This window comes from Felis catus, chromosome D4 (genome assembly GCF_018350175.1).
Source record: "Felis catus isolate Fca126 chromosome D4, F.catus_Fca126_mat1.0, whole genome shotgun sequence".
Lineage (NCBI taxonomy): Eukaryota > Metazoa > Chordata > Mammalia > Carnivora > Felidae > Felis > Felis catus.
In genome coordinates, this window is record NC_058380.1 from 26,058,075 (window position 1) to 26,071,734 (window position 13,660).

The window sequence follows — 13,660 nt, forward strand, 5'->3', positions numbered from 1 at the left end:
TTTTTTTTTTTTTTTTTTTTTTTAATGTTTATTTTTGAGAGGCAGAGAGAGAGAGACACAGACAGAGACAGAGAGTGAGCAGGGGAGGAGCAGAGAGACAGGGAGACACAGAATCCGAAGCAAGTTCCAGGCTCTGAGCTGTCAGCACAGGGCCCGACGCAGGGCTCGAACTCACCAACCGTGAGATCGTGACCTGAGCCGAAGTCGGACGCTTAACTGACCGAGCCACCCAGGTGCCCCTCCAGTGCTTGTTCTAAGGGAATACGAGAGTAAGAGATCTGGAAATCCAGAAAAGGGGAATCACTGTGGGCTGGAGCCAGGAAGGAGCTAAGTCAGGCAGCCCTTGAGCCCCAGCAGCTGATGGGAGCAAAGGGCCCCCGGAGGAAAAAGCTGGGGCTCCAGCAACGCCTTCCATTTCCTCCACAGGGCCCACGGGCCTGACGCTGTGCTGATGGCCGAAGGCAACCCACCGACAGAGCTGACGCAGTCCCAGATGCTGCACATCGCCCAGCAGATAGCAGCGGGCATGGTCTACCTGGCGTCCCAACACTTTGTGCACCGAGATCTGGCCACCCGGAACTGCCTGGTCGGTGAGAACCTCCTGGTGAAAATCGGGGACTTCGGGATGTCCCGGGACGTGTACAGCACTGACTACTACAGGGTGAGTGGCTGTGCCCACCGGGAGCCCCCAGGGCCCTCTTTCCCTGGGAGGCCCTTGTATTCATTTGCTGGGGCTGCTGTAACACAATGCCAGAGACAAGGTGCTTAAACAACAGACGTTTATTTTCTCTAAAGCCTAAAAGTCCAAGATCAAGGTGAAGACAGGGTGGCTTTGACCCTTGGCTTACAGACAGTGCCTTTCTCGGCGTCCTCGTATGGTCTTTTTGCTGCGTGCTCATCCCTGGTGTCTCTCTCTGTGTCTAAAGTTCCTCATCTTCTAAGGACACCATCAGATTAGATGAAGGCCCCGCCCACAGCCTCATTTTCACTTAATCACCTCTTCGAAGACCCTGTCTCAAATATAGCTATATGCTGAGGCACTGGGGGTTCAAATTTGGAGGGAACACAACTCAGCCAATAAAACCCATCCTGTGGCTTCAGTGGCTCTCCAGAGTGGTGTTTGATATCTCCAAGAGAAAAGCCCTCACCATGAATGGTTCCTCCAGGGGAGCCCCAGGGCTTGGGAGAATTCCTGGTTGGCATGAGGTTAAAGGGTTTTGAGGTTTGGGTTTGATTCCGTGAAATTACTCCTGGAGCCTCTGTTTGAGGTGTGGCTGAAGATGAACTAGTTTACATAAATAATAGCATGGTAGACCTTGGAAGTTACCACCCAGAGCCATCTTGGTGGAAAGTGGGTTAGCTGGTGGCCTTCTCGGTGAGATGGAAGAGGTTCTATTCTGCCTCCTACTGAATAGTGCCACCCCTGGCTGGGGTTCCAGCACTAGAAGCACTGGGGGCTAGAGTTATAGACAACAACTCAAATCCCCTGATCACCTGGAATTGGTCCCCTTGGCAAGGTGGATTTGGATCTTGGTAGGAGAGGAAAAGGACATTTCTGGAAACCTTGAAGTCATGATAATGAAAGTGAAGGTTTGAAGTGGTGTTCTACCACGTCAAACCCTCAATTTGCTTCTCTTGTGGTTTTACCTGATTTTCAAGGTCAGAGAAAGAGAATAGGAAGGAAGAGGAATAAATGTGGTGTGTGTACAGAGCCTAAGAAGGTAAAACACAGAACTCAGCTAGCTTTCATGATAAGGTAGGACTGGTAGAGAGAATGCCTCTCCTTGCCTTTGTTCATCCCTTCGTGGTTTACTTTTGAGGAGCCTTGTCTGTTTGTTTCCTGTGCCCCTCTCTACAGCCTTACTCACTTCTCATGCCTCTGCATTTTAGCTAAGCCAACATCACTAAAAGTAGTCTAAGAAAATGAATCCATTGCTCTCCTGCATATTCCTCTGTAGGTTGTTTTGTGGGGTTTCCTCCTTTGGTCACCTTGGGAAGCATTGCCCACAGCCTGTGGGGCAAAGGAAGAGTGGGAACCAAATTGAAAAGGAGTCTCTTGGGTGTATTTGTAGGAAACGTGAGCATGGTTTTAACTTCAGATGTTTAAAATGGAGCTTCAAAGCACCTGTTCTGAGTCTAGGGATGACTAGTCTGTTCTAGATATCTAAACTTTGGCAGGAGATATTACCTGCCAATGGATGCATCTCCACTGCTAGCTCTGCTCCTTTGGTGAGAGGAGGGGTAGGGGACATCTCTTGGTCTCAAGAGATGAAGAACCACATGAGTGCTTCCCTAAAGAAAAGCTTTAATGATCTGATTGAGCATCGAAGGGAAAAGCATGTGGCCCAAGCAACAGCTTTCTCTTTAGCAGTAAGTCAATAAAGGTCTTAGAATGCTTGGCACAAAATAAGTACTCAATAAATGTTTTTCAACTTTATCCTGATCCAAATGGATAAAATCATGCTTCATTCCCAAAGCCAGGACGGGGCCAGGGGGAGTCCATTGTCCCCTTCTACAACCTCTAGAAAAAAGAAATCAGAGGAAGAATATAGAAATGCTCAGTAGTAAGAATATAAAGCCCCCAATTTAAAAAAATTGGCAAACTTTTTAAGAGAGGCATCTCCAAAGGAGATACACAAATGGCCGATAAGCACATGAAAAGATGCTCAACATCATTAGTCATTGGGGAAATGTAAATCAGAGCCCCAGTGAGATACCATTTCACACTCACCAGGATGGCTGTAATAAAGGCAGACAATAACAAGTGTTAACAGGAATGTGGAGAAATCAGAGCCCTCGTACTGCTGGTAGGGATGCAAAGTGGTGCAGCTGCCTGGGCAAATGGTTTGGCAGCTTCTCAAAATGTTCGACACAGACTCATGGTGTCACTCAGCAATTCCACCCCAGGTATGTCCCTAAGAGAGCTGAAATCATACGTTCACACAAAAACGGGTACATAAATGTTCATAACAGCATTGTCCATAATAGGTAAAAAGTGGGAACAGCCGAAGTGCCCATCAACTGATAAATGGCTAAGCGAGATGTGGTGATCCATACAACGGGATATTATTGGCCAAGAAGAAGAAATGAAGTACTGATCCATGCTATAACACAGATGAACCTTAATGCAACCCTTATGGTAAATTAGGAAGCCAGACTCAAAAGGTCACATATTTGACTCCATTATATGAAATGTCCAAAAGAGGCCCATCCATAGAGACAGAAAGTAGATCAGTGGTTGCCAATAGCTGGGAGAATAGAGGAGTGAATAGAGGAGTGACTTCTTCTGGATGTGGAGTTTCTTTTTGCAGTGATGAAAATGTTCTAGAAGTGCATAGTGGTGGTGGTTATCTAGTATATTTATAAACATACTGAATTGTGTACTTTAGAAAGGTAAAGATTATGGTACATAAATTATATCTCATCTCTTTAAAAAAATAACCCGAAAAGGAAAATACTAGTAAAATAGTGACCATTATTATGAACGTAAGAAGTTAGTCTGGATTATGTACGCATTATAAAAGTATTGTTGTTTGTCATCTATCTTATTTTGTCAACATTTGTTTAAAAGAAAATTCACCGCTTAGGAGACATTTTCCCGAAGTACTTTCTTCTGAATTCATTAGAGGAGACTACGATTCCCAGTCTCGTTATTTGTTGAATGTTCTTGGAACTAACCTAGTCGTTAGCAAATGTGCTTCAGATGTCACATTTCTTTAACCCCACCCCCCACCCCCTTCCCATCATGATCAGTACTCAGTGGTGGCTGCAGGATCTGTATGTCCATTTGCCTGTTCATCCTTCAGATGAGGAAGAAGAACCAGCCTTACATTGGCCTTTGCTATAGGTGGGGGTGGGCAGAAGGGGGTAAGAAAGTGGATGATGGATGTAAGACCTGACAATTTTGATAGTAAGAAAACAAATTCTTGTTCACCTTTTGGTTCCATGAGAGTATTTATCATCCTAGAACTCATTTGTAGAATGTTTTTGCTTATTAAAATATCAAAAGCAAGTCAGTGGGTTCCGTTCTGTTGAGTCTGCCAAATGGACAAGAAGAAGCTGTTGCTGGTTCTGCAGGTGAACTCCAGTGCCATCTTGCAATGGCTGTTTCCCAGAGCACTCTTGCTTTCTACCAGTTGGATCATCTCTAAGCCCTGCATTTATCCCCTTCCCAACATGGTATGATTTCATCCTCCTTGTCATTGTAGCTGGGGAATGTGCTTTCTTTAGAGTTTGAGTTTCTCCTGGGCCAGCACTTGAAGTGTGTTTCTCTTCATTATTTACTTCCTATCCTCTCCAAGAGCCTGCATCAGACCCCAAGGGGAGGAACTGCCGTAGCTGGTGGGGGCCGTCATCACCAATGTTAAGAATCTCTTCCGCCACAACAGCAGGGAAGGATTTTTGTGTCTGCCACAGCTACCTTCTCTGGAAGAATGGTGATTAGTCCTGGAGTCAACTAGGTTGAGGAGCAACGTGTCCCTTATCTTTAAGCAAGAGCCAAGCCCCCTAGCAACCTGAGCCTTCTGCTCGTGGTGGCTTATGAGCAACCTGGTGGGGTGGCCACAGCTCCGTGCAATCCGTGGCAGGAGAGGCATGTGGCAGCTGTTCCTCCATCATGGGGGAGCTGGCTGCCCCAGGAAACGGCTGCCTCAAGGCTTCCACCCTGTTTCAGCTGAGCTAATTATATCCTCCCGAGGAAGGGAGAAATCGGAACAGTACATTTGCATTGAAACCAGCCTGATATGGCGAGTTCAAAATTACTCTAGCATTTATGTCCTCTGAATTGTTTTCATTAGCAGCTCTGCAGTACCAGTCTTTTATTTGGTTTTTATTCCTTCCCTTCACTGGCAAAACCTAGCATTTAGGAAACATCTGAACCAGATTTCTGCCACATTCTGCCTTTTGGAAACCGAGGAGCTCACTCTTCTTGGTCATTGCTAAGCCACAGTGGATCCACTGAAATTTTCCTGAAGTGCACCTTGGTGATTTTCACTCTTTGGGTCCAATGTATGCTTAAAATGAATGTGATCTGTTGGTGAGGAGAGAGCCCTGAAGATCTGAAATCCTAACCTTGAAATCCTGTTCCCCTTTGGGGTTTAGTTTTATGTTGAGGTGGTAAGAGAGACCATCCTTTAATTCACCTTCCACTTAAGGAGAAAAAAGAAGGAAGCAGAATCGGCAAGTTAATTTATGGTGGACGTTTAAAAAGGCAAGTGAGTATATACGGACTAAGCAAGGCCATGGTCAGAATCCTAAAGTATTAAAGTGATACCAGCAACCACGTCTAAGAAATCATCTTTAGGTGTTCAATACCAATTTATTAACTGCAGAAAGAAAAGAAGATGGATTGTACCAAAATCAGAAGATGTAACAGGTAGCTAGAAGAACTGATTTGCACGTCAGTACCAGCTGGAAATAAAGTCCTGAACCACAGAGGCTAGGGGAAGGTTTACATAACTTGAGAACCAGAGAAACACATAAGAAATAATCAAGCGTTAACTTTCATATCTTGGTATTGAGAAGAATGTGTTTAGTTTTTAAGGAATTTTGTTGTGCAATATGAGTGTTTCTAGAAAGATCAATTGATAGATTGATTGATTGATTGATTGATCAATCTTGATTCATTCCACAAATGTACTTAGTGGTTTATTGTGTAAAATACCAACATCGTTCCCTTTATGGAGAACAGCACTGAATCTCCCTGGTGAATGCCTGCTAATTCTTTTTATCTTTTTAATGTTTATTTATTTTAAGAGAGAGAGAGAACATGTGAGCAGGGGAGGGGCAGAAAGGAGAGGAGAGAGAGAATTCCAAGCAGGGTGGGTGCTGTCAGGGCAGAGCTCCATGCAAGGCTCGATCTTAGGAACCATGAGATCATGACCTGAGATGAAATCAAGAGTCAGACGCTTAATCAACTGAGCCACCTGGGCGCCCCATCTGCTAATTCTTTTCTTTTCTTTTATTTATTTATTTTTTATTTTTGAGAGAGACAAAGACAGAGTGCAAGCTGGGGAGTGGCAGAAGGAGAGAGAGGGAGACGCAGAATCCGAAACAGGCTCCAAGCTCCAAACTGTCAGCACAGAGCCCAACACGGGGCTTGAACTCACCAACCGTGAGCTCATGACCTGAGCCAAAGTCAGACGCTTAACCGACTGAGCTACCCAGGCACTCCCCCACCTGCTAATTCTTAAGACACAATTCCTGTTTCCCCTCCTCCCTGATCTCCTCCAAGCAGAATAACCACTCACAAACCCATAGTACCTCCACACTTCATATAAATAAGCATTACAGCATAGTGATGTGACAAGTTTATACATTATGCTACATACACCCAAAACATGTGTCAACTACACTCAAGTTTTTAAAAAATGTATCTCACTAATAAATGCATTCTCACCAATATATAAATAAATATCACAGCATAAGCACATTGCATCACGGAAATTTGTGCATGTATGTGTCTTCTCACTAACATGGGAGCAGGAAGAGGACAAGTCTTACACATCTTTGTAACCATAGAGACCGCCACTGGGTAGGGCACATACTAGGTGGCCAATGCATGATTGTTGAACAGGACATGAATCAGGAAATGCCTTTATGAGTGTGACTTTTTAGCCTTGTAGAATAAAGAAGATACTCAGATTTGCAGATGGGCCTGGCCCTGAGGCTGGGAGCCCTGGCTTCAGGAAGTAAAAGTAGGGAGAGAGGCATGCCCTTATCTCAGACCATTTTCTTTTCAGTAGAGATCCCAGAGCTAAAACTTATTTGCTCTTACACTATAGTAAAAGAAAGAAGGAAAGAAAGAAAGGAAGAAAGAAAGAAAGAAAGAAAGAAAGAAAGAAAGAAAGAAAGAAAGAAAGAAAGAAAGAAAAGAGAAAAGAAGAAGGAAAAGAAAAGAAAGAAAAGAAAAGAAAAAGAAAAGAAAAGAAAAGAAAAGAAAAGAAAAGAAAAGAAAAGAAAAGAAAAATCTCCTGTGGTATACTCCTCCTAGAATGTTTGAAACCAGGCACATATTGTTCATTTTAAGAGGCAACACAGTCCCTTCCCGATAGAGGAATGTCATTAACTCTTTTTTGCATACATCATTTCCTTAATTTCCTCCCTTATACATGATACACAATCACTCAACTTCCACAGGACCACTTGTAGACCTTGCCATTTAACGTCTTTTGATTAAAGTGGCCCCAGAAACTTAAGAGCTTGTTTATTTTATGAAATCATCTTCAATTTATGCTTTGCACCACACTCAGAGAGAGCACAGTTCAGAGGAACCTGTCTGCCGGGGAGAAATCAGAACATTGAGTTCAGACTAATTCTATATTAAACTAGATTTGCATAAATTATCTCAAGATTCTAAATTGGCTTAATTTGTATTCAAGCCTTCCTAAGAGCCTGTTACATATGCTTTGGTGTTGCAAGAGGGTGGGTGTCATTTCATTCATTCATTCATTCATTCATTTGTTCGACACACATGCATGAAGCAGCTACTATGTGCTAGATACTTTACTAGATAGTAAAGGCATCCAGATAAAAAAGACACATGGGTTGTGACTCGAAGGAGATCTCAGACCCGTGATATTATGATAAATGCTGTAAAAGAGACATGTACACTAAAGAGGAAGCCACCAGCCTACTTTGGGAATCAGAGTAGGGCTCACAGTGGTGTGACGTTTGAGCTAGCATATAAAATATGAACCCCCAATTGTTCTTCTGGCAAGAGGACCCACGCCAGGTGGGGAGGGAGACATTGTTGGCATGGGAAGGAGCAATGGAAGGAGATGGCAGTGTAAACACCATGGTGTGTGGCCAGGGAATGGGGGCTCTTTTGCATGCAATCTTTGCAGGCAGGCTAACAAAGTAGGCTATTGAGACTATTATCAGATTTCGCGGGGACCTGTTTGCCATGCCAAAGACTTTGGACTTGGTCCTTTTGGCAGCAGGGAGCCACTGAGAGTTTTTATGCCAGAAAGAAACATGTCAGATTGCATTTTGTCAGCTTATGAAAATAGATCTGCCCAACAGATCCCCAAATCCCCACTCCTAGAGTAGAGCAGCATCTCTCAAACTGGGCCCGTGAGCTGTCGGTGGTGTTCGCAAGGAAAAGAGATCCGTAATCACTAAGATAAGTAATCATTTTCCGTGCTTCAGGTCTCCTCAGAGCCTTTAATATGTCACTATGCCATGTGACCTTTGAAGAAGGGGTATGGAAAGTGGCCAAGGCCAGCACAGAAGACCTGGCCTGCAAATTTTTTGTCCGGGTCCCTGGTCCCATTCATTTCCCAGTGAAGACTGGTGAAGACTGTTAGCAGGACGTGGAATAAATCTCCCTTGTGTTTTTTTTTAGCCTCCTGAGTCCTTTATCCCTGGGGTCACTAGCCTGTCCACTTTTGCATGTAAGTGCTACCTGCAGAAATTAAATATGCTGTCAGGTGCTGTGGGAATGAAGGGAGGCCATAGCTCATTGGCCCGGAAGCGCCAGCTGGATTCTTATTCCTCAAAGTGCTGAGAGGCATCTTCACTAGGTACTTTCTCCCCCTTTTTTGAAGCAGTCAGGCTTCAGCTGTTAACGCCTGTGACATTCCACGTTTTTCATTACTCACACCAGAACCCCTTAAAAAGCTGGTGACGAAGAGTTAGCTGGGGTATAAAGGAAAGAAAATTGGACTGAGGTCCTCAAGGCAGGGAGTCAAATCTGATTTCTCTTTTCTAATCTTATGTTTCTATCAGTGAAGAATGAATTTAGCGGAAGGTAGCAATATGCTGCTAACAGTGGCCGAAGCAGATAGGGAGTTGTCTTCGTTAGCATGACAAGAAGTTCATATGTGGGCAGCTTCTGATTGATTCACAGGCCACCCAGTGCCAAGGCTGGGGGTTGGCACTTGCTGTTTCCTTGGTCTTTTCCTCATGGCTGCAAGGTGGTGGCAGCTACTCCAAGCACATCAAAACTTCAATTAGGGGAGAATGGGGGCGGAGCAGCTTTAGGGAGCAGATAATTTCTTCTTGTGTACATTCTTCTCATCAGAAAGTAAGTCTTTCCCAGAACATCCCCTCCACAGATGCCTCCTCATGGTGACCTCATTGGTCACAGGTGGGGCAAGACTAAGGGCTGAACAAAAAATGGGGCACCTGGGTAGCTCAGTCAGTTAAGCGTCCAATTCTTGGTTTTGGCTTAGGTCAATGATCTCACAGTTCATGAGTTCGAGCCCCACATCTGGCTCTGCACTGATAGTGCTGGGCCTGCTTGGTGTTCTCTCTCCATCTCTCTCTGCCCCTCCTGCTCTCTCTCCCTCTCTCTCCCTCTCAAAATAAATAAACTTTTAAAAAAGACTAAGTGCTGAACAGGCTTGCAGAAATCAATGGCTTGTTACTGAAAACCTATACAAAACTGGGAGTCTACTCTAGGGAAGAAGGAACCAAAAGATGTGTGACATTTCAGTAAAAGACCTAAACAAAACTGGGATTCTGCTATAGAATGAAAGGAAGCAAAAGTGAATGACTTTGGGAAGAGTAAAGAAAATCATGTCATATTCACCCTATGCACCCTTGTGGCCTCTATGTATTTATTTGCAATGAGTTCCTGCCTTTAAAGGTTGTTGAGAACAATAAACGAAAGTGGCACATAATCGTTGTTAAAAAATAAAACTACTGGAATTTCTCAGTGGGAGATCTTTTTTCCTCTGTGTACAATGTTTCTTTTTTTTCTGGCTGCTTTTAAAATAATTTCTTTATTCCTGGTCTTGAGAAATATGATTAGAACATGCCTTCATATAGTTTCATTCATGTTTCTTATGCTTGGATGCTTTGGATTACTTGGACTTACAGCCTTACAATTGCCATCAATTTGGAAAGTTTTTGACCATTACTTGTTCAAATATTTCTTCTCTTTCTCTTATTCACCACCTAGGGACTCCAATTTGACTCATATTAAGCCATTTAAAACTGTCTCATGATTCACTGAAATCTTTTGTGTTTTTGGATTCTCTTTTCTTTGTGTGTTTCATCTTCAGTATTTTCTATTACTGTATCTTCAAGTTCCATAATCTTTTCTTCTTCGACGTCTATTTTTCCATTCTTCCCAAACAGTGTATTTTTCATATCATGCATTATAGTTTTCATTTCTAGAAGTTCAGTACGGCTTTTCTTATATTGTCCATGCCTCTAGTTAATTTTTTAAACATATGTAGTACATTTATAATAATGTTTTAGTATGCTTTTTCTAGTGTTAACATGTGTGCCAGTCCTGGATCAATTTCCACTGGTTGATTTCTCTCCTAACGATGGGTCATATTTTTCTACTCCCTTTGTATGCCTGGTAATTTCAGATTGGATGCCAGACATTGTGAATTTTATCTTGTTTGGTACTGGATATTTTTTCATTCCTATAAATACTTTTGCGCTTTGTTTTGGAATGTCGTTATATTGCCTTGAAACAGTTTGATTTCTTTGTGTGTTGCTATTAAGATTAGGCAGGACTGACCAGTGCTTACTTTAGAGCTAATAATTCCTTGATACTGAGACAAGATCTACTGGCACTCTACCCAAGTCCCCATGAATCATGAGGTTTTCACCGTCTTCATGGGAATCAGCACTGTTTCTGACCTTCTGTAAGCACTGGGCTTCCACTGACCCCCTGGGCTAAGAATTCTTTCCCAGCCATTGATACTGTCTGCACATGCATGCACTGTTGAGTGCTCAGCTGAATACTCAAGTGGCACCTTCTGCAGATCTTCAGCGTTCTTTCTGTGCACAGCTCTCCCTTTTCCAGAATTCTGTCCTTTCCACTCTAGCTGCCTTGATCTCCCCAGACTCCCAGCTCCCAACCCCTGAACTTAGGGAGCTGGCCAAGCTCCATCTGGTTTTCCCCACTTCTGTCTCTTTCAACAAATTAGGCTTAACAATCATAAGATTCATCATATCTGTTTCTCATCTCTCACGGATCATTGTCCTCCACTGTCTGTTATCTAGTGTCTTGAAAATAATTGTTTCATCTGAATTTAAGCCATTTTTTACTTATTTCGCATGAGAAGGTAAATCTCTTTTCTGTTACTCCATCTTGCCTAGCACTTGAAGACAGTTGCCATCTCTCTTGATGATGAATATGTCATTCCAAAAATCTATTAGTGAACCACTTATAAGCTGCAGCAAAGAAAACAAGTTCTCCCACCTCTTTAGAACAGTTACTTCCTGTAAAGGTTTTTTGTTTTCCTTTCTAATTAAATAACTTGCATTTACATAATACTTCTTCTACAGTTAAAGTTTTCCTGCCTACACAAGATTATTACTTAAGTAAGAGAGTAGATTTTCTCCATCTCCAGTGAGTATTGAGCAAGAGGAAATTATCTTAGCTTTCCTGTTACCTCTGAGAGATTCCCTAGGATCAAATTGTGAATTGGTTCAAGGTGGCTTTGGGAAAAAATATGTGGGTTGAAATATTAATAAGGTTCCACACTGTTTACATTTTCCCACGGTCTTTGTCCTATGGTCAGGGACAGAACACCTTGGATGGAGAAATGAATTAGTCCAAGCTGGTACTGTATATATTGCTCTCAGCAATGCCTCTTCAATTTGTAGATACTGAGTGAGACATGCTCTGCTCCCTAAAGAAGATGAAAAGCCTCCTGAGGAGAAAACACATAAATGAATCACTCTGATGCTACATAGTGTGATACATGTTATGAGTAGAGATAAATTGGTTTTTATTGGAATGTGGGAATGAAATCTAGAAGGTTCTCTGGAGGAAGCAAGATTTGACCTAGATCTTAAGGAAAGAATAGCAGGTGGGGTAGGGTGGGAATTTAAAGACTATCGCATGTGACCACAGTTACAACCAAGACTAGGTGATCCAATTACACGTGATTCTTGGGCAGGATGCTTATCTTCTAATTTTGACCTCCATAATGTTTCACATGGTATGAGGCACTCACTAGGGTCTTACTGTTTATAACTGCCTAAAAGGAGGTTCCAAGAAAGATGGTATGGTATTCTTCTTGGAAGTGTGGAAGTAAAACTGCTATCCATCATGATGGGTCTTTAGGATAGAAATCGCTCCTAAATCAAGTATGACTTGACTTCCTCTCTCAACATTCTGTAAAACTTTCTTAGAATTCTGTCCTCCAGGGGCACCTGGATGGCTCAGTCAGTCGAGTGTCCAATTCTTGATTTCAGCATAGGTCATGATCTCACAATCGTAGGATGGAGCCTTGAGTCGGGCTCTGTGCTGACAGTGTGGAGCCTGCTTGAGATTCTCTCTCTCTCTCTCTCTCTCTCTCTCTCTCTCTCTCTCTTCCTGTCTCTCTGTGCCCCTCCCCCATTAATGCTGTTTCTCTCTCTCTCACTAAACAAACAAAGAAACATTACAAACAAATTCTGCCTTCCAGTAATTAGTTCCCATATCTGCTTGGTCTATTTGTCCAGATATGAAAAACTATAAACCCTCAGAGATTGTTGCAGCCACCTAACCTATTCTTGGACACACATGAAGTCCTTAAAAATAATAGCATGGATTCCCCTGCAGAGTTGTGGCAGCGTCTGTCTCTTGCTGATCATTTTATTGGTCATAAGAACTTAGTACAGACATAGGAGCTGAGAAATTCTACTTTGCAGACAAATCACATCCTAATTTGTGCTCCACTAAGAGAACTTTTAAACACACAGTTATTTGTGATGTCTGACTGTAAGACAAATTCTTTTCATGCTAATGGAGGCCTAGAAGTATTATCTTACCTGGTACTAAAGAGCTCCCCACTTCTGGGCTCCTGAACTTGACCGCACACCTCAATATCTCACAGTGCTTTTGTCAAAATCTTGATTATTGAACCTCACCTTAGACAAACTAATTCAGCATCTTGGAGGAGGGGGATGAAAACTGGTTTGCTTTTTTTTTTCAGTTTTAGCAAGCTTTTTGGGTAAGTCTGATGTGCAGCTAAGTTTAAGAATTGGCACTGGTCCTAATCAGCAGCATTTTCAGAAAGTAGCTGAGGGCATAACATGGGCTCATCTATGCAAAGATTCAAGTGGTAACATTATAACAGATCTTAATTATCAAGCTTTAAAAATAGGATAGGTGCTATTAAAAATTTTCTCAAACTTGACCCATTATTTTCCTGATGGAGATGGTATTACAATAATTAATGGATTTTTAGGACTTGCAGTGGGAAAGACTCTAAATGTTAATTACTATCATACAATCATACCCTACTATTCTTATCCTCAGAGTCTAGATTCTTTGAACCATGGCATCTCCAAATTGGTAAATGAAATATTATTTGAGGATTCCTCTCCCCCCCCCCCAACCCCCACCATCATCCTAGGAGGTGAGCTTGGCTCATTCTCTAGGTATGTTTTGTCGAAGACAACACAAGGAAAGAAAAAAAAAGACAGAATAAACAGGAGGTTCAAAGTGATGTGACATGCTCCTGGACAAGCCAACATCAGAGCAGCAATGCCTTCCTCCTGCAAGGAGCAAGGTCCCCCAGGCTGGTCTGCAGTCTAGGAAGACCCCTGCTGGCCTTCGCTGTCACTGCATGGTTGTATATCTGTGTGGGTGACTGGTGGGGGCCCTGCAGCAAGAAAAGGCTTGTAAGGAGTCAAACAGCTTGTTAAGGTATCCTTGTGGGTGTCTGTATTGAAGTGTCACAGTATGAAGGCTTTTTATTAGCAG

At 42.8% G+C, this 13,660-nt stretch overlaps 1 protein-coding gene across 2 annotated transcripts in view; it reads left to right on the forward strand.

Annotated features, from left to right (window-relative positions):
• NTRK2 (neurotrophic receptor tyrosine kinase 2) overlaps window positions 1–13,660 on the forward strand; it is a 335,632-nt gene that overhangs the window by 267,881 nt on the left and 54,091 nt on the right. For both annotated transcript variants that reach the window (XM_023242219.2, XM_023242218.2), the window contains one exon: window positions 427–661. In XM_023242219.2, the coding sequence (XP_023097987.1) occupies window positions 427–661 (235 nt within the window). The remainder of the gene's footprint in view (window positions 1–426; window positions 662–13,660) is intronic.